At 56.5% G+C, this 18,288-nt stretch overlaps 5 protein-coding genes across 5 annotated transcripts; 3 read left to right on the top strand and 2 right to left on the bottom strand.

The window, feature by feature from the left end:
- Window positions 1–1,006: 1,006 nt before the first annotated feature.
- Window positions 1,007–3,284, top strand: N656DRAFT_782817 (Bromodomain-containing protein). The gene is made up of 4 exons (XM_064815831.1): window positions 1,007–1,299; window positions 1,424–1,565; window positions 1,637–2,505; window positions 2,572–3,284. Exons 2-4 carry the CDS (start codon window positions 1,429–1,431, stop codon window positions 2,883–2,885), a joined length of 1,320 nt encoding a protein of 439 aa, XP_064667154.1. The 5' UTR covers window positions 1,007–1,299; window positions 1,424–1,428; the 3' UTR covers window positions 2,886–3,284.
- Window positions 3,285–3,299: 15 nt separating this feature from the next.
- On the bottom strand, window positions 3,300–4,125 carry N656DRAFT_715647 (TIM21-domain-containing protein; the record flags this gene model as incomplete). The annotated part of the gene is made up of 3 exons (XM_064812063.1): window positions 3,300–3,494; window positions 3,548–3,602; window positions 3,665–4,125. The coding sequence occupies 3 exons, from the start codon at window positions 4,123–4,125 to the stop codon at window positions 3,300–3,302; spliced, it is 711 nt and encodes a 236-aa protein (XP_064667153.1).
- A 441-nt stretch (window positions 4,126–4,566) lies between these two features.
- N656DRAFT_791741 (ArfGap-domain-containing protein) lies at window positions 4,567–6,332 on the top strand (the record flags this gene model as incomplete). Its single annotated transcript, XM_064817011.1, has 5 exons — window positions 4,567–4,638; window positions 4,729–4,864; window positions 4,931–5,114; window positions 5,166–5,896; window positions 5,971–6,332. The coding sequence occupies 5 exons, from the start codon at window positions 4,567–4,569 to the stop codon at window positions 6,330–6,332; spliced, it is 1,485 nt and encodes a 494-aa protein (XP_064667152.1).
- A 327-nt stretch (window positions 6,333–6,659) lies between these two features.
- N656DRAFT_737630 (uncharacterized protein) lies at window positions 6,660–8,555 on the bottom strand (the record flags this gene model as incomplete). Its single annotated transcript, XM_064812750.1, has 2 exons — window positions 6,660–8,381; window positions 8,460–8,555. The coding sequence occupies 2 exons, from the start codon at window positions 8,553–8,555 to the stop codon at window positions 6,945–6,947; spliced, it is 1,533 nt and encodes a 510-aa protein (XP_064667151.1). The 3' UTR covers window positions 6,660–6,944.
- A 4,305-nt stretch (window positions 8,556–12,860) lies between these two features.
- Window positions 12,861–13,555, top strand: N656DRAFT_782812 (uncharacterized protein). The gene has a single exon (XM_064815830.1). It carries the CDS (start codon window positions 12,896–12,898, stop codon window positions 13,250–13,252), a length of 357 nt encoding a protein of 118 aa, XP_064667150.1. The 5' UTR covers window positions 12,861–12,895; the 3' UTR covers window positions 13,253–13,555.
- The last annotated feature ends 4,733 nt before the right edge of the window (window positions 13,556–18,288 follow it).

The following is an 18,288-nucleotide window of genomic DNA, read 5'->3' as shown; positions in this document are numbered from 1 at the left end:
AGAACTGGGCCGACGGACTCGTTGACGAGAAGCAGGTGAGGTGATAGTGATTCAGAGATCCTTTCATTAGGTAACCGTAGTTTGCTAAGCATCATTATCTCAGGATCGGCCCGAGACGTTTCTGACGCCGAAGCCCAGCGCCCTCGACGTCGTATCCAGTGGTGCAATCCTCGCTGTAATGTCCGACGGGCAGACGTCGATTGCTTTGCGAGCCAGCACCGAAACGCAAGTTTGCCAGCTCCTGACGGAAGGCGCAGGTATCGTCTGGTATGCCATGCGTGCCTTGTATTTGGCAAGTAAAAAGGTAGTCTGTTCTGTTAAGAGGGGTAGTAGAGCGAGGAACTTTTGTATGTAAAATTTGCTCCGCACTAACAGCAGGTACATGTTACTGGTCTTGCAGGTTGCTGATGGCGCAGGTGTCTCAAAGGACATGAACTACCTTAGCTGTGGCCGCTCTGCTCTTCAGAGGTTGAGAACAGCGATCACCCTGCCCTTATCTCGACTCGGCACAGCTCAATGAGATCCAAATAGATCGGCTTTATTCAAATCATGGCTGGCGATTAGGGGATCGCAACTCTTCGCCATGGTTGAAGAGGCTTCGCGCAATTTATCATGATGGATATGCGAAGACAAAACTCGCGAGTGGGGAGCAAACGCTGAGATGAGTCCGTCGAGCATCAGGATTCAGGAATGCCAGGAATGGAAGCTAAATTAAGAACAATGGAGCAAACGAACACCAGTGAGCCGGTTGCACGTACAATTATGGCATTGCATTTTCCCTCTGTTATATTTGACTTTGATTAGAGCTGTAGGAGCCAAATATCGCTCATTGGCAGGGCGGAAAGGGGTGAGGTCGAGAACTCGAAACGACGTCCGACGGGTCGTACAGTACGGAGTACTGTACTAATAATCCTGCCGCAAGAGCCCCGCACTGTGCGCAAGCGTTACGGTTGGGTCCCGGTGCCAAGCCCTCACAGAATCAACCACAGCAAGTGCCCTGACCTGAATCTCATTCGCCAATCTCAGTACGACATTCAGACCTCACCACCATTCATTGTCACCGCGAGTCGCGGTTAGCCATTTGGGTTGTCTCCAGTAATCTCATACACACGCTCTTTCCAATTCTGATGAACTCTCACTTCCCGGATCGGCTAGTGACATTTGTTTCCCTCTCCGTGCTGTGAACGGAAACTGCAAGAGTCTAAACCCTAATGCCAGCGTATGAGCGTGGAGCGGTGCCAAGTTCGGCATACCACTAAGTCGTCTCACGGCCACCTGTCAATCTGAATAAGCAAAGTGGTATGCTTCACTCCCGCTTGTTTTGGTTGGTTTGTTATGATGATGATTTATCATTGGGATGAGTAGAGGTGAACAGCTGGCTCATCAGGCAACAACCCATGGCTAACAGCCCGCTTTCTACCAGACAAGATGGCCGATGAGCCAGAAGCCCAGCCAAATGGTGTCAGCGAGACCAACGACACTAGCGAATCCAACAATATCGAATCCGTCAACGACACCATGGTAGAAGCGACTGGCCCGGTGAAAAGCCCGCCATTTTCCTGGCTGTGAGTTACCAAAATATAAAAAGGACCAAGAGTAGGACCCAAAAAGCAGAATCAGGGCTCACACGACTTAGACAACCGCATCCCATTTTTGTCATTGCCCTAGTCGGCCCAGAAGAAACACCGTTCGGTATCCAGAAAGACTTCCTATGCTCCAAGTCGACGTATTACAACAAATACTTTAGCGAAAACCCCAATGAGGGCTCGATTGAGAATCTTGTGAGGCTACCAGACACACCCGTGGAAGTATTCGCCTACGCCCAGAACTTCCTTTACACAGGCCAAGTCTTTCCATCTCTCGACAACCTCCCGAGCTATGAGGTGCTCATCGGTGTCTGGAAGCTGGGCCATGATCTGGGCATAGCTGGTCTTTGCGATGCCACCCTTGAAGCCATGGCCGAGTGCCGCCGCGTGACCCAACACATTCCCGCAACACCGCTGCTCGTCCAGGTATGGAAAGACACGCCCGAGGGTTCTTCGATCCGCAAGCTTCTCCTCTCGTGGGCCGCAGAGTATATGAGATCGTCCGAGTCCCGAGCCGAGTTCGCGCGGTCGCTGCCACAGGAAGTGTTGAGCGAGCTGGTTGTAGCTATGAGCTCACTCGACAGTCCCCCAATCATGCCCATCGATGGCGGGGCTGTAGCTCCCGCTGCCCCTACATCCGGAGCCCAGCGTCGTGCCGCCGAACCGGACGAGGGCGAGGCGCGTCCGACGAAGAAGCGGCGTGCGTCAGACGCCGGGATGAACGGCGTCTCGTCAGCTGGTACGCTGTCGTCCGCCCGGAAGCAGGGAGCCAGGATGTCACTGCCGTCGGCGAAGCCGGCGTCCAAGCCCGGCCCAAAGCGGAGGGTCAGCGCGGCCGCCGGTGGCAATCAACAGTTCTCTACAAACCAAAAGCTGAACTTCTGCGCTGACTTGCTGACAAGGATGCTTTCCGGCCCAGGTTGGCCCCTCCCCAACGTTTTGTCCCCAACTTATGTTACAGCCCACTGATACCGATCCACCGCAGGGTTCTGGACGCGCGTTGTTGGGCCCTTCAAGGATCCCGTCGACCCAGAGCGGGACGGCGTGCCCGACTACTTTGACGTGGTCAAGAAACCAATGGATTTGAGCACCATGAAGGCCAAGATGGACCGGCGTGAGTACGCCGATGAGACCGAATTCCTGGCCGACATGAACCAAATCTTCACCAATTGTTACACGTACTGGAACGAGCAGGACCCGATGTGGGCCGCTTGCGAGAAGCTGCAAAAGTCGTTCGAGGACAAGTTCAACCAGATGAACAAGTGGATTGCCAAGATGGAGGGGGATGAAGGGAACTAGTGTGTGGCTGGGACCTGTTATTGATAGCATGGAGTTTGAGGGAGCGGGCTTTGGCTCTTTCTTTCTTTCTCTTTCGACGGGCGGCTTGCAGGCCTGTCTGGTTCTGGGTGGGTTTCATGACGGTTCGCTGGGACCGCGGTTCTGCCCTATCCAGACTGGGATGACAGCGAGGTCCGCTGAGTTGTATTAGCCTGGAACGGTAAGGAAAACAGATTGTAAGATGACGATGTTGTATAGTAAGGTCGGCGGGATAACACTACATTCGGGCATATGGGTCTCGGTAGATAATGGACACCCTAATGATGGGGCCCATTGTAATTGATTGACCCCTAGGGCAGAAGCAGTTGATATCAACCTGCTTGCAAGCCTGTGGCCAAGAATACGGATACAGTCATCCCTCATATCCTAGATTCGTTAACCCCAATTGACGCCAAACAGCTTGAAGCCTTTTTTCTCTGTCGACTGTGCGCGCGACGCATCGGCATTCTCGAGGTATATCCTCTGATGGCCCCTGACATCGACGAAAAAGTACTTGTATTGGTACTCGTGCTCACCAGCGCGTTTGATGAGGTGCATGTTGACCCTTCCTGCGCCTTTCGGACCTTGGACCTATTCAATGTCAACCACCGTTCATGAGCGCTCCAACATCGTCTGCCACCTACGTTGAAATTGATCATCATGTGCTCATTTCCCTGCCCATCCTTCGTAACCGTCGACCTGAACGCCGAGAAAAAATCAGCATATCTCCTACCATTCGCTCAGAAAAGCCATAAACATACGCAATTGGCCTGGCCCGCCGCCACTTGTTGTACGTCTCCTCGCCAAACGCCGTGATCTTCTTGCCGTCGCCCAGCAGCTCCACGCATCGGGGGTCCTTGCGGATCCGGTCTACCGCCCGGTTGAAGTAGGTCGTCTTGCTGTCGGGCGAGAAAACCTCGGAGTAGAGCACGTATCCAACGCCACCCGTCAGCGCAACGCCCAGAATGACCATGCCAAAGTTGAACGTCTGTTGCGCCGCCCGCGCCGTCTTCTCGCCGGCTGATAGCTCCGTCCAGGGAACGTTGCCGTCATCGTTGAACAGAGTGACGGCTCGCCGTCTGGCTTCCTGCTGCGTCGTGGCATACCCGCGACGACGGTTGTGGTAATCGTGGTGGTGGTGGCAGGGGAAAATCACGAGCTGCAGCGGGTGTGCGTTGTTGAGGGTTCGTAACGTGGAACGAAGTCGAAGCCCCGAGACCATGGCTTGATTCATCATGGCGGCTTTCGTGTGCCCATTGCGCGCCCCTGTGATGGACAGGTTGTTGTCAATCGTAGTACAGTGTTGTTTCGACCTCGTGCTTGGGAGTTGGAGGAATTGATGAGACAGGTCCGAAGGTTGGAGGTTCGAGGTGGGGCCCTGGACCCATGTCCGTTCTTGTCAGTGGGGCTCTCGAGGCCAGTGAAAACGGAGCTTGCTAGTGCAGATTAGGCTTAGCACCCTCTGGTTGATGCCACCTGGATGGCTTCCAGGGCCTGGGAGGGAAATTGTGGCCCTTTCACCTGAAACGGTGGATTTGGCATTCAACGACTCCCCCCTCGCTTGTCTTAACACCTCGACGGTCCCGCGACACCGCAAGACTGACTCGGCGCCTCTTCAACCATACCATCTTGGCCACAAGGCGGCAACAACTCATTGGCCAAGATGAGCGGCCTCGCATCCAAGCAGCAGTCGCTCAAGATATTTGAGAAACTGAAGGCGAAGCCGGCAAACAAGGCAAGAAACTCCCAAGCTAACTAGCCCATTATGCCAGCGCTATCGGGCGCATCCATCCTGCTTTGTGCTAACGGCTACGCGCGCCTACAGGTCTGCTTCGACTGCGGTCAAAAGAATCCCACCTGGACTTCTGTTCCGTTTGGCATCTACCTGTGTCTAGACTGCTCGGCCAACCACCGTAACCTCGGCGTCCATATCTCCTTTGTTCGGTCTACCAATCTCGACCGTGCGTCCCTGTACCACACACCAAACGCGCTATCCGCCGCCTAGCTAACCCGTTCACCTTGTATAGAATGGCAATGGGACCAGCTGCGGGTCATGAAAGTTGGCGGCAATGAGTCGGCCACCAAGTTCTTCCAATCGAACGGCGGCTCAGCCGCGCTGAACAGCAAGGATCCCAAGACAAAGTACACGTCGGCCGCCGCGACCAAGTACAAAGAGGAACTCAAGAAGAGAGCTGCTAGGGACGCCAAAGAGTACGTGTTTTGTTCGCGAGATCCGCCCACGATTACGCGCTAACGGCTCAGGTACCCTGAGGAAGTGGTCATCACCGAGGGAGGCGAGGCTGCCGAGGGAGGGGACACACCGGCCGAGGAGGAGGACGACTTTTTCTCATCGTGGAGCAGGCCGGCTGTCAAGAAGCTCAGTCCGCCCATCTCGAGGACTGCCACTCCCCCTGTTGTCGGCCGCACGCCGTCTCCCTTCCTGAACGCCCAGGCACAGAACGGCAAAGACACTGGGCGGTCGCCGTCGCCCCTCGCTAAGGGCAGCGACAGCGAGTCAAAGCCCGCTGCCAGCCGCATCACCACCTCGGCAGCGCTGCGAACGTCGGCGACCGGTCCGCGCAAGGCCAACATTCTCGGCGCCAAGAAGGTGGGCACGAAGTTGGGTGCCAAGAAGCTTGGCGGAACCGACGTCGCCATCGACTTTGACGAGGCTGAGAAGAAGGCAAAGGAGGAGGCCGAGCGCATCGAGAAGCTCGGGTACGACCCAGACGCCGAGGAGGAAGCGCCAGCCAAGACGAGCAGCACCAAGTCCGAATCGAGCGCCGCCATCATCTCGCCCACGCCCGTTAGCCCCGCCGCCCGGGGAGGCTACGGGGCCTCTCACACGCGCGAGAAATCCGCCGCCGAGATGGAGCGTCTCGGCATGGGGATCAACCGGTTGGGCTTTGGGCAGGTGGGCAACAAGCAGGCGGCGCAAAAGGCCGCAGCCGGCGGGTTCGGCTCAGTCGGGCCCATCAAGGCGTCTGCCGCTGGTATGTCCTGTATCCCCTCATTCCGCCTCATTCCCTCCTTTCACGGTGCATTAACGTCCCATGGTCAATACTAGATGACGAGGAGAACTACGCGCGCAAGAAGTTTGGCAACCAGAGGGCCATCTCGTCGGACGAGTTCTTCGGCAAGGGCATGTTTGACGCGTCGGTCCAGACCGAGGCCAAATCGCGCCTGCAGGGCTTCGAGGGCGCCCAGGCCATCTCGAGCAACGCCTACTTTGGCCGTCCTGAGACGGACGAGCGGACAGGTAGCCGCGGCGGGGGCATGGATGACTACGGCGACCTCGAGTCCGCCGCCAAAGACTTTGTCCGCCGCTTTGGTATCACTGCTGCCGACGACCTCGAGAACCTGACCCATCTCCTCGGCGAAGGGGCGGGTCGGCTGCAGGGGGCTATCAGGGCTTATCTGGGCAGCTGAACGGGATGGTTGGCACGGGAAACGGCTCTGTAGGGGTTCGGTGAGTGGGTGGGACGTAAAAGGCCAGCATCCAAGCATGTGTGGATTATTGCATCGCGGATTGTTGGCGCGTGGTGCCTATACAGGAGTGGGTTTGGGGAGGGATTCGTGCGTTAGACGAATGAGATTTGGGTTTCTGCGCTCGTTGGGGCTTTTTGCGGACGGGTTAGCTGGGTTCGTTGTCCCTGGTATGTATCCGATTTCTTGCTGACCCCTTCTTCATTACCCTGTAGCCTACCTGGTGAATCGCGATTTGGGTGGTAAGTTGAGGGTGCGTGCGAGTTTTTTGGGAGTAAGGTGAGATGTAGCGTCGTTGAAGATTCAATGAATGTGGTAGTGGTGGTCCGGCAGTTGTGTCGGAAGAAATGCTCCACTGGACGTTCGATGTTCTCTCCCGCGCCAGATTGCCATGCAAAGAAAGGTAGGGCCGTGTCCGGAGATCGGGAGAGACGGTATCATAATAACGTGAGGACACGAATAGCAATCAATGGGGATATAGGCCCAAGCGGCAGTCAGCCGGCTAGTCTGGATCTTCACTTCAAAGCGCAAATCTATATGTGTCCGGCCTCCCGCCTACGTACCCTCCCTACTGACCGTCTCAACCCCAAAAACGCTCCCTTTCCCCTGTCTCTGGCCCCTGGCATGCCGCTCCAACCTCCTCGCGTGGTCTACGACCCGCCAGTAGCTCTCCGTCTCTGCCGCCCCGGCGTCATCACGGAGCCCGTACCCGGGGTACAAGACCAGGCGTTGCATCTTGCCCCAGGCGCCCACCCAGTCAACCATATCCCTGCCTCCTTTCCCTTCTCCATCAACACCACCGTCCTCCCCATCCACTGCGGGAGCCTCAGCCCAGAGAGCGGGCGCCCATCCTCCACAACCTGTCAGGTCGAGGTACTCTAGACGGTATAGGCAGCGACTGAGCCTGCGGAGGACGAGAACCGCCTCAGCCCAGTCATCGTCGAGAGAGTGGCTGTAGAAGCCGGTGCCCCCGTAGGAGATATTCCTGCCCGTGTGTGGGGAGACGACGGCGGCGAGCCGAGCGTGCGCGTTGGGGGTGAGGGTCGGTTCCGGCCAAAAGGCGAGGCTCAGGTGCGTTAGACTTGGCCCCAGATGGCTTGCTAGGGACAACAGGTGTCGCCAGGATGGTAATGGTGATTGCGCGGTGGAGGAAGACAGGGCGTTTGGTGCGGCTGCCAGGTCTGGGCTTAGAGCGAGAGAGAGGTGCGTCAAGTTGGGAAGCAAAGCGCACGGGATGGAGGGAGAGGAAGAGGGGGGTTCGTCCTCCAAGGCGAATTCTTGGTCCCACGATTCTTGAGGATCCATCGGGGAGGTTGGCTGAGGGGGAAAGAGCAGGTCTGAGAGCTCGCGCAGGCGGAGGGAACGGCCGAGCAAGTTGGACAGGTCGAGATGGCGGAAGGAGGCGTTTGCTATGCTGGGGGGGATGACAGGGTATGCATCCTCCGGTTCGAGGTCAGGAGCAGGGAGAAGAATGATTTCCAAATCATGGATGGATACGCCGTCGCGGGCATATCTGACTAGGTAGGCGAGTAACGCCACGCGGAGGTGAGTTGGGAGGTCGTAAAGATGGTAGCGGCAGTATGAACGCTGCCACTCCCAGTCGAGAGCGAACCGGCGGAGAATCATGTCGATTAGATTACCCCGTCCGGGGAGGGTCATTCCCGGAAGGGGCCGGTGCTCATAATCTCTCGCATTTACGGGGCCGCGCTGATTACTAACGTGATCGACGGTGCGGCCGGGGCCAGACAGCCAGCTGCGTGGCGGCGCCGGGCCCGCGGGCAGCCTTACTCCGCCGGGGCCAGTCCGGACGGGACGGCGCGGGCGGGGCGGTGGGGTCTCCGGCAGCTGGAGAATCTGGCGGATGGCGGGCGGTACACTCGGACTGACTAGATCGGCCACATGGTGCTGGCGGTTGGCGCTCGGGCCGGCGCGACGAAGGTCAGCGAGGAGCTCATTCACTTGGCGGCCATGGGATTGATGGTCTGCACCGCCCTTGGTTTGGCAGTTAGCACTGAACATAGCCATGTAACGTTCTAACACAGGGGGTGGTGTAGGTTGGTGTTGGGTGACGTTACCGTGATGGGAGCTGGTACTGCTGCTGCTGAGCGACGCTGGGGCAGTGGACTGTGGCTTGGAGTACTTGTTCTGGTGCCTCTTTTTCGGCATGACCCAGCGCCTGATGCGGTGATGTTAGATGTTTTCCTTTCCTTCCTTTTCTGTTAGCTACTTGCCCGTCGCGGTTTCCGTTGCGCCCGCAGGTCCCGCGTGATTGTGATCAAGGAGCACGTCCAAGAAACTGACCCGAGTTCTGCTGCAAAGTGGCAAATGTGTCGGACTATACCTAGCACTTTACGTGTAAGATCGGAGATACCGTACTTTGGTGCCTCTGCCTGCAGGTTTACTGCTATGTATTGTATGTACAGCAGTATAGTAGGTACTATACTGTACATACAAGTACAATTCATGCCTGCCTATGGTGATCGGAGTGGTTTTCTCGGGTATCCTTCCCACCGTGCGTCATGCGGCGAGATCGGGGCAAGTGTAATTGCTGCCCCGTCTACACACCCACTTAGAGTGTGTCACCCCTCATCAGTCGGTCACAGGCACATTTGTAGATCACATCATTAAAAGGGAATCTTGGGTTACTTGGGTGGATGTGGGGATTGTGAGAGGGTTCAGGTTGTGGGGTGGCAATCCCTGAGTTTGTGGGCTGGTGGAGGGAAACCGATGGTCGGTGCGTCCCTTACTTTTCCACTGGAATGGCGCAGAATGGGAACACCATGATAATTACAGTACTGTAAGTGTGTATGTACAGTACAGTTCATACAAAATGGCCCGGTAGCATTGAAATACCACACTAAGGTACGTAAGGTATGTACTGTACATACAGTTCTACCTACATAGGTACCTAGGTAGGTAGCTATGATGCCGTCCACGCTTCCACCCTCTCACCAACAGGAACCCTACAGTAAACCACAAACATGCCTACCAAAAGGGCACCTTCGCCCGGACCACACCCAGAGAAAACAAGGCTGCCTTCCCGACTCAGCAACTGAGATCCGTCCCTATTACACATCGAAAACAAAAACAAGCGCTGCCATTTTCGCATCATGCCGGACACAGGACCATGCCACGGCGCACACAGTCAGGAGAGCCCGTCAAAACAGCTTTCTCATTGGATCAATAGCTTCGTCTGCTACCTCATCAATCTCGGCGCTCTTGCGCAGTCCTACCCATCAGCCTCATCTCCGCGAGCCAGGATATCCCGTGCTCGGTCCCAAGTGGATCGGGATTCCGCCCAAGCTAGGCCATTGACCCTGTGTCCAGCAGGGAGACAGCCGATCAAATAGCTGGGCGTGTGACGCAACACTCCCCATGCGGTCGTGGTTGTCGTACTCAGGTCCCCCAACATTGCTTTCTCTTGTCGAAAGAATCCTCCGTATTCGGTCAAGATGCCAGGACAGACCAGCTTTCGCTGCTGTGTGATCAGGCGTCAGCCTGCGAGAAGGGTGTGCGATCGGGCTCCGTGGAGTACCTACATCACAGCTCTGGCCATGGATGTACTATTTTGGGCACCTCCAGTCATTCATTCATTCACCAAACACCCGCAGGGTACTCGGATAGCGTCGCCAGGCCCAGGCCCCAGGCAGCCATTCCCCTGATCTACTCGGTGCCGGAGCTATCCTATTCTTGGGCCATCCCTTGGCCAGCTAGCTTGACCCCTAGACTTTCAAGAGATTGAACGACCTCCATGTCTGCAGGGTCAGATGCCGTGGCTGCCATCCACAGCACCGCTGCCGATATTTCTAATGCCCACGGTTTGCGAAACAACGCTGAGGCCACCCAGGACAATGGCGCTTGCGTGCAACTGTGGCGTCAAGGAGGGAGTAAGAAGCGGTTCCCTGTCCAACTAAGAACACGCGGTAGATGAGGACAATCAAGATCGCCCAGCCGTCTGTGGTCAGTGAGGTGAATCCGGCTTCAGGATGTCATATCGTCAGGCCACGGCATCGATTTTCACCACCAATTTCCCGGTAGCCACAGCCGGTATCTGTTTGGCGAGGCAGGACTCCCTCCACCGGACATACAGGAGGTGGAGACCAAAGCTTAAAGCCAGCGACTAGGACATCGCGACACAAGCTGGGCCATTTGCCGCTTGCGGTAAACCTGCCGCCTTCCGGGGGCCTTGTGCAGCCCATCCAGGTGCACACCCGCACGCTGCATGTTTGTAGGACAGACAATGCGCACACCTTCGCAGCCAGTCATTGCTGCCCGCTCATCGCCCTTGCCTCCATCGTACATTGCCCGTAAGTCTCTACCCAGGGACACGCGCCACGTATCCGACGAGCTGAGAGTGGTCTGAGAAAAGGGGTATTCCGATGCCTCGTTATCGTGGGGCCCATTTGAGTCGCGAAAGGGGCCGTATCGAGCTGGTAACAGCGTGAGACACGCTTTCATGCTGTGGATCGTTTCGACACTGGGGACCACTTCGTGGCAAAAGGAACGGTTCCGTCTGCAGTGACAGTTAGGTCGGACCAGGAGGAATACTGACAGCCCCCAATTTGGAAGCGGTTAGCAAAACAGATCCGGGAAGCAAGGTCGAACAGAAGCCTACTTCTGGATGAACTGGAATAGTTTGAACAACCCGAGTTGACCCTCATCCAGCTGCAGAGCCCCTTTTAGCACCCGTCTATGCCTGATCCGCTGCGTTCGTCGGACTGTCGGAATGTACAAAGCTGAATATCGGACGGCGGCTCCCGAAGGGCCGGTTTCTTCGTCTTGAGGCTCGCGATTTCCGTCAGGGGTTGTCATCTTCCGCTGATTGCGCGCCGGGGTGTATGAAATCACCCGTGACTGGTGCGACACGAAGCAATCTGCGTTCGGCCCGGGCTGTGTCCGCTGTTTCTTCTCAGAAAACTCAACTAGGCCAACGATCGCTGGGTCTCCAATCTTTGGCCGATGTCGTCAAAGGCCAGGGGGTCAAGGTTTGGTTTACTTCGAGGGAAATGGCTCGACAGAGGAAATCTCAAGCTCCATGCAGCCTTCCAGGACTGTCTGCCTGGTGTAACCAGCGCTGCCCTATGAGCTGATTGGCAGTTATTTGGTTTCTCGGAACTTAACCGAACCTAGCTGACCGGACAGATCGTGGAGACACGGCCTCTCGGTCAGCAACGCTGCCATCTACTGCCATTACCTAGCGTAGAGGTCTCGAACACCCTAGCCCGGCCAAAGATCATCACGAGGTCTCGCTACCTTCAATGGAGCCCAACACACCGCTGACGCCAATCAGTCCTGGTGCTTTTAGGGCGTGGGCTTTGACTCATCCAATATCAGCATCGGGGTGTGCATGTGGGGCACCTCTGCGGTTGAGACGCAGTGTGAAGGAGCGAAAGGGTGAAGTAACTGGGCCAATACGCCAGAGCTTCGCAGCATTTAGCGGCATGTACATTGACACAGCACCGTGTCGACGAGATACTGCGGCCCGAGACAAGTCATAGGAGGGTAAGAACCAGTCAGGATCAACCCACCTCCATAACAGTGCTGAAGAAATCCACGAGAAGAATCTCTGATAGCAGTTTACTGAATGGCTCCGGTTGCCCACCATCATTCCGTGAAGGGATAATTTGACTTGGGCGAGGGAACCGAAAGCCAGCGGTGTTGGGTGGAATCTGGGTTCGGCAAGAAATCAGTATGGCAAAGGATACCCTGTCCCTCAGACACAGCAGGCGGCACAATCCGCCGACCGTTCGTAATTCCTCAGCCCGTTTAACGCCTGAGCCAGAGCGTGCCGCACTGGGGCTGATAAGTACCTGTGGGCTTCTCGATGTACCTGCCAGTACTGCCCTGTCCCAAAGTCCTTCAAACGTTGCAGGACATCGCTAGCCCTCCCCTCGACTAAGGGGGCCCCACCATCTGCATCTGCAGAGCGAGGCCGGCCACGACATGGGTATCCCGTGCTCCGTAGAAACAAAGTCGTCAAGCGCGGGAATCGAATCCAGCAAGGCGAGCTTAGCTGATCGGGCAGCAAAGACGCACCCGAGGGGGCAAGCTCGCAGCGCCAGACGCAGGGCGAGGACGACAAGCTACGGTTCCAAAGCGTCCACACCGGGAAGGCAGGCTCGAGGAGGTCTTAGAAACGCGCGTGCCGGGGCAACAACAAGAACAGCAGGTGTTCTGTTCAGCCATGAAAATAGGGGCCCAACAATTTGATCAAGAGCCGTGGGCACCCACTCTTGCCGAGATGCGAGGCCGGACATGGTTTATGCCTAACTTAGGCCGGTGAACGGCGCTACGAAATTTTTCTGGCGGCAGGGTCGTTGAGATCGCACGTATGGCTGGCCGCGTTGGCTGGAGGCTGGCTGTCGGATGTGATAAGCAGACACCAGAGAATAGGTGCGCTAAAGGGAGGTACCTGCTCAGCCAGAATCGACCCATAGCATCAGTAACGTTGCCATGGCCCGGGCCAGCGGCCAGGAGCCAGGAACAAAGTAAGAGAAATATGGGCAATGGGCATTAATCGAGCAGTTGGCACCGTTTTCTGGGCAGCCGTCTGCACCACATTCCACTGTATCCAGGCTCGCCCTCCACGCACCTCGGGCTTGTGCAACACCCCACCAATTGCCTCTATTACCGCCAGCTCAGGGCAGGCCGAATCTGCCGCAGACAGTACCCGGCGAAGTCGACCGGATAAGGGTCCATATAAGGCTACAGGCTACCCTATGGTTGTCCATTGGGCGCTGTCCCTTCCCTTCGACCGTCTTCCTGGGCTTTGTGGTCAGATTCTTATCTGGTCGCGAGGCGCTGGATGCCAGAAGCTCGTCACCTGGGTACCGTTTTCAATACGGGCCCGAGGACCTGGTTAAGCGGGTGCAACGGTGGACAGAAAGAGGCAGGTAGAGGTACAGGACAGTGCCAGAAGAAGGCAACGGCATGTTGGCGCAAGCAGTCGCGAATTGTTGGACGAAGCACCGGTCGAATCAGGCTTAGCCTCGCTGTATCTCGACGGGACCGCAGCCCGGCGGGCAACTCTGTCGCTCGTATGTATCTACCTCAGTTATGTAGTTGCTGTATTTGGCGCTGTCGGAGATGCTCCATGGAAACCCATTGCAATTAATTTGCATTCGTCGAGCAGCGTGGCAGCAGGACCCTCTTTCTGCACCTCAAGCCCCTGCAGAACTGGAAAGAGAGAGCTGCAGTGAGTGCGGACTGTCCATGTTATTCGATTTCAAATTCACTTCATCTAGCAGGGTAAGTGCACCCTACGTAGCTGCATTGAACCCCGAATTCATCATCAATTGTTTGGTGTGGGGGCACGCCCAGTTTAGTCTCGCAAACTCGATCGTTCCTACCCTGGCTCTGCGGTTACGCTAACATATCCCTGCACATCGAGATTGGCCAGACTCCACAAAGCGGGGGAACAAAAGAGGCATGGGACGGAGGCGCTTGGCGTTATCCACCCCCAACACCACTCCAACCAGGGACGGGAAAGCGAGCGCAGAACCACACTACCGTGCATACCACTTCGTGCATACTCACATTGCACTTACCTCCACCTGCCTGTAACGCTTAGTTACGGCCACGGTACTGTACCCTCGCTATAATTCCAAGAGTCAGGAGAGGGGGCCAAGGGGATTGAATGATGGAGTTCGATCCCTTGCCAGAGGACGGGACTGGAACGGCCTTCGGGACCGTGTGCAGGGATGTCAAGGCTATCCTCGGGTTCACGACCCTTCCTTCTCCGAATCGCTCCCGTCGCCTTCCTCCTCCAGCAGCCCGGGGGTCGACCGCAAATCTCACAGAGATCGTCCCCGAAATCTACCGAGCCAAGATCTGCTCCCGCGGGGACGAGTTGCCCTCGATGGTTTGATGGTGTAGTGTGTGTTGTAGGAGCATTTTGGCTCCCTCAGCCCCAGTGCAGCCGGAAGCCGTGCTCGGCGATGGGCAATTGACTGCCGACAGTTCATGCAAGTCACAATGCTGGGTTCGCCTGACGTGCTGGTTGACCGACCGCAAAAAGGTGAAACAAAGCTGCTCGACCCCAGATTACATTGTGGGTTAGCCCGCCGATGTTGCTCAAGGGCGGCCGTCATGTCTGTGAAAAGCTGGGAGACGAGATGAGATGTCACATGGCACAAGATCTGGAGACCGCAGCAACATGTAGCATCGTCACAAGAGGCGGCCGCTGTGTTGCAGTTGCCGCTCTGCGCCCAACGGCCGCGGCAACGGTCCGGCCACCGGACTGAACCTCGCAGAGTGGCAGCTACGGCAATGTGTGAGACGTCCTACCTGCCATGCTGTCTTGTATCGCGACACGCAGCAACCATCGGCCTGGCCAGGTGAATTTCTCTGACAGCAACGGCCCGATCCGAGTCAACTACCCCGTGAGTATCGCCGCCCTGCGAATTCGTCAGACCCGACAATCATGGCCACGCCATCTCTGATTACTCCGCGCATAGGACGCCTTAGACCGAAGCCATCGAGATTTCCGGGATTACCTGTAGCCAACCGGGAAACAGGAAACAGACGGTCGTCGCAATATCTGCCGGTTGGAGTAGACTGCAAGCTCACAGCCAAAAGTATCGCGAGCACTCACTGCGCCTCCATGCCTCGGCCAATCACCATAGGCGGCTTCCGCCTCTGGAGCCTGACGCAACGGCCGAAAGACTATCGCATCTGAAACAATGGGCCAGTCCGCCTCCATCTCGTCGTGGGCAAGCGCCCAGTTGCCATCGGATTGGCGGGTCGTCGGGTACGTGGATTCGAAGCAGACGGGAACCTGCACAAACGAACCCTCTCCCGATTCACCCACTCAATGTCCATCAGCTCATATCCGTCATGCATCAGAGAGACACGAGAGTCTTCCAAGCTTTTCTTCTTTGAGAAGGCCCAGCGGTAATTGAGATTTATCTCGAGTCGTCTCTCACTCCCCGGGAGATGACGGGGGATGGTCGGATGCTCCAAGCGTCTATTGGCCGTCTCATGTCCGCACCTAGAGAAGAAAAGGAAGTTGTGCGCTTCACGCAAGGCTGGACCTGCCAAGAATTGGCTCGTTGTCTTCCGAAGTCAGGGTCAGCGATACCGGCTTCCATCGGACAGTGTACATACTCTGTCACTCCGGTGACTTCCCTATGAACGTGCAGCTAAATCTAGGCCCGCCACTGGGTGTTGCCGCACGAGGGAGCTGCAGGAGATTGGCCTGGTACGATGTTAAAAGAACGGCCCAGTCGCCGAATTTCACGTGTCGGGTGAAGAACCCGCTCCTCGGGTGGGACAATGCTGGATGGCCTCGTCTCTGGTCTTGCATGGCTCTGTCGGCCGTTGCCGAAACACACCAAGACTATAGGGCCGAAGGGTGGAGAGCACTGGCAACGAGAATTCTAGTTTGCTGCGTTCCAAAATGACTGCATCGGGCACGTTGACTCGGCATCCGCCGTCTCGAGACAACACAGAATGGGTACATTCTCTGGAGGTTGGGTAACGCCGAGTCATCGGCTGGCTTACCCCTTTTTGTCGTCGCACCCTCGTCCAGGGACAAGGGGTGCTCCCGAGCACCTCCCCTCAGGGCTGGGCAGTACTGAAGGTGACACCATGAATGGCTGGAGGAACTTGACTTTCTGATGGCGAAAAACCTGTCATGTGTCTGCAGCTACCCGTGTGTGGATTATCCCCTAGTCAAGGCGGATCGTTCTACTTACACTCAAAGATGTATGTGGGCCGACCATTCTATCCAGCACGGTAAGGGGCCCTTACTAGTAGGGTGCTTGCATAGCTGATGCATGAAAGGCGAAATCGCAGGACTATGGGGCACGGTGCCGATTAAGCATACCTTTACCCTTTACCACCCATCCCTCGAGGCCGGCACTCACTGGCTGCTAGGGTTCCGTTTTGCTCGAGTGGATCGGGCAGGACTGAGCGCAGTAGCCGTGACACTCAACCTGTCCTGCCCTGACAGGGCCAACAGAGCTAGATGCGCTCCGAGCTATCAAGGACCAGGCACGACCCCTTGATGCCGGAGAAGGCCGTGTTGAGCATCTGGCCGGGTTTGCTTGGCCGAGGCACTGGCCACCAAGTCCACACGACTCATTGATTTGCAACTCGAGCGGCTTGCTGCTTTACCACTTCGGTGCGGTCCTTTGCCCAGCTTCGAGCTGGCCGCTGAGGATTATGTAGTCCACAAACTTACAAGGTCCACCAATGGGCCTCAAATACCAGTAACTGGGCAATGACCCGGATAGGCGCAATCTAACCCCTATCAGCTCTTGCCCTTCTGAGTCTATTAAAGTCCGGTCTGGACTCGTTTATTTATGAAGACGAGGAAGAACTTTCTAACACCGGCCACCCTGTCCGCCTCTTGCTGTCTCTCAACTCTCGCACAGTCTCACCTGCTGATCCAGGATAAGAAGGCGGAGAATTCATCTCCCCAACTCCGCCATTCTCTTGCTGAGCGTTCTGTTTTCCTTCCAGTGCTGGATGCGCTAGGGTAAAGCCACATCTCCGACTCGCTGTGCTACCACACGGTGCCTGCTAGCACTCCGGCAAGCAGCCCTACGTACCCTTCGCGCGTGTGCGCTCTAGCCAGCCACTACGCCAGGATCTCGACGACGCCTTCCAGAGAGCAGCACCATCGGAGATCCTGCAGTCGGAACCGTGTGCACCGCACGCTTACGTCGACGCAAGGGAAGACAAGAGCGGGAAGAAATTAGCAACCTGTCATCACGACAGTCACAGGCTTCTGGAAGGACACGAACCATCAGCTTTCGGGAGCCCAATAAGAACACCTCCGGTTACCAGTACCAATCGAAGACGTCCATTCGGGGGTTTCGGCCATCGGCAACAGCGATTAGTCTTCGACGAGCTTGCCTTGCTTTTAACGGTGTATGTTCTGAGGAATACTCCGAGGTAAGCAGAGTTGTTAGCCTTGCTTCGCTCCGCATATGTGCTTCAGGCCTCTTCCGTCTGGACATCCCTACGGCGACTGCTGGTACATTTGATCAACACTGCGGATTCCGACTTTCGCGCGGGAAGTACGGTACGCCGAACAAATCAGAGCGAACGTCGAGAACTCAGGACGAGTACTGGACCCGAGCCGGCAGGTACTTGCCCACAGCTCAGGGCGCAGAAGCTAACAAGACTGACACATTGGGACCCAGAGAGTCGACATATTCCGAGAGGCGACTGCGCAAGGGCGCTGCGTGCTGCAGACCCCGAACCCGGTGGTTCTCGTCGATCCTCGGCCTCGTTCGGGTGCTCCTATCAATCTCGATATTACAGGGAGTGATAGTGCCGATCCACCTGACCTTACAGGTCACTTTCACCGAGCCTCTGTCACAGCCGCCTGGTGGCTTTGCGAAAATCGATTCTGGCCCGGTCCGCTGACGCAGATTGGGACTCGTCAGTCAGGTGAAGAAACAAAGACCTCCTCAACAAGATACAGGGGGTTGTAAATTGTGGCCTTGGCAGACAAGGGCCCCTCCGGTTGTAAGTCAGCCAATCCCCTCGTTGAGAGACTCTGTCGCAAGGCAAGCAGTGGCAGTTTGGGAAGGAGACGAAGACGGAGAATTCGAAAAAAAGAGCCCTGCAGGGTCCCCCGTTTCAGCAGCCAATGATCCAATCCCGTCGGCCACTGTTCGGGTGGCTCTCAGCGCCTTGCCTGGTGTCCGCAGGCCGCCGTGCCCAAATCACCGCTAAAGCTAGCACACACTGTCGAGTCGATTCGTGACTTGGCTCGGCCCCGGATGGCAGACTGATCGGATCGCTACGGCTGGCCGTACGGCACAGTTGAGCTGACTATGGTTTGGAGCATATCTTGCAGGCGCGACAAACGCTTTTCCGACTTCTTCGACGGCAGCGACTCGTAAGTCGCGGCCGGAGCGGAGACATCTCGCATGAATCAGCAAAT

Source organism: Canariomyces notabilis, assembly GCF_033297395.1.
Source record: "Canariomyces notabilis strain CBS 508.74 unplaced genomic scaffold N656scaffold_24, whole genome shotgun sequence".
NCBI lineage: Eukaryota > Fungi > Ascomycota > Sordariomycetes > Sordariales > Chaetomiaceae > Canariomyces > Canariomyces notabilis.
This window is presented reverse-complemented; position numbering and strand designations above follow the sequence as displayed.

Excerpts from the sequence above, each read along its gene's own strand:
- N656DRAFT_782817 (XM_064815831.1), top strand. The coding sequence starts at position 1,429 with ATGGCCGATGAGCCAGAAGCCCAGCCAAATGGTGTCAGCGAGACCAAC. Across the intron at positions 1,566-1,636 it reads AGCCCGCCATTTTCCTGGCT|ACAACCGCATCCCATTTTTG; the intron begins GTGAGTTACCAA and ends CACACGACTTAG. Across the intron at positions 2,506-2,571 it reads AAGGATGCTTTCCGGCCCAG|GGTTCTGGACGCGCGTTGTT; the intron begins GTTGGCCCCTCC and ends GATCCACCGCAG.
- N656DRAFT_782812 (XM_064815830.1), top strand. The coding sequence starts at position 12,896 with ATGGGCATTAATCGAGCAGTTGGCACCGTTTTCTGGGCAGCCGTCTGC.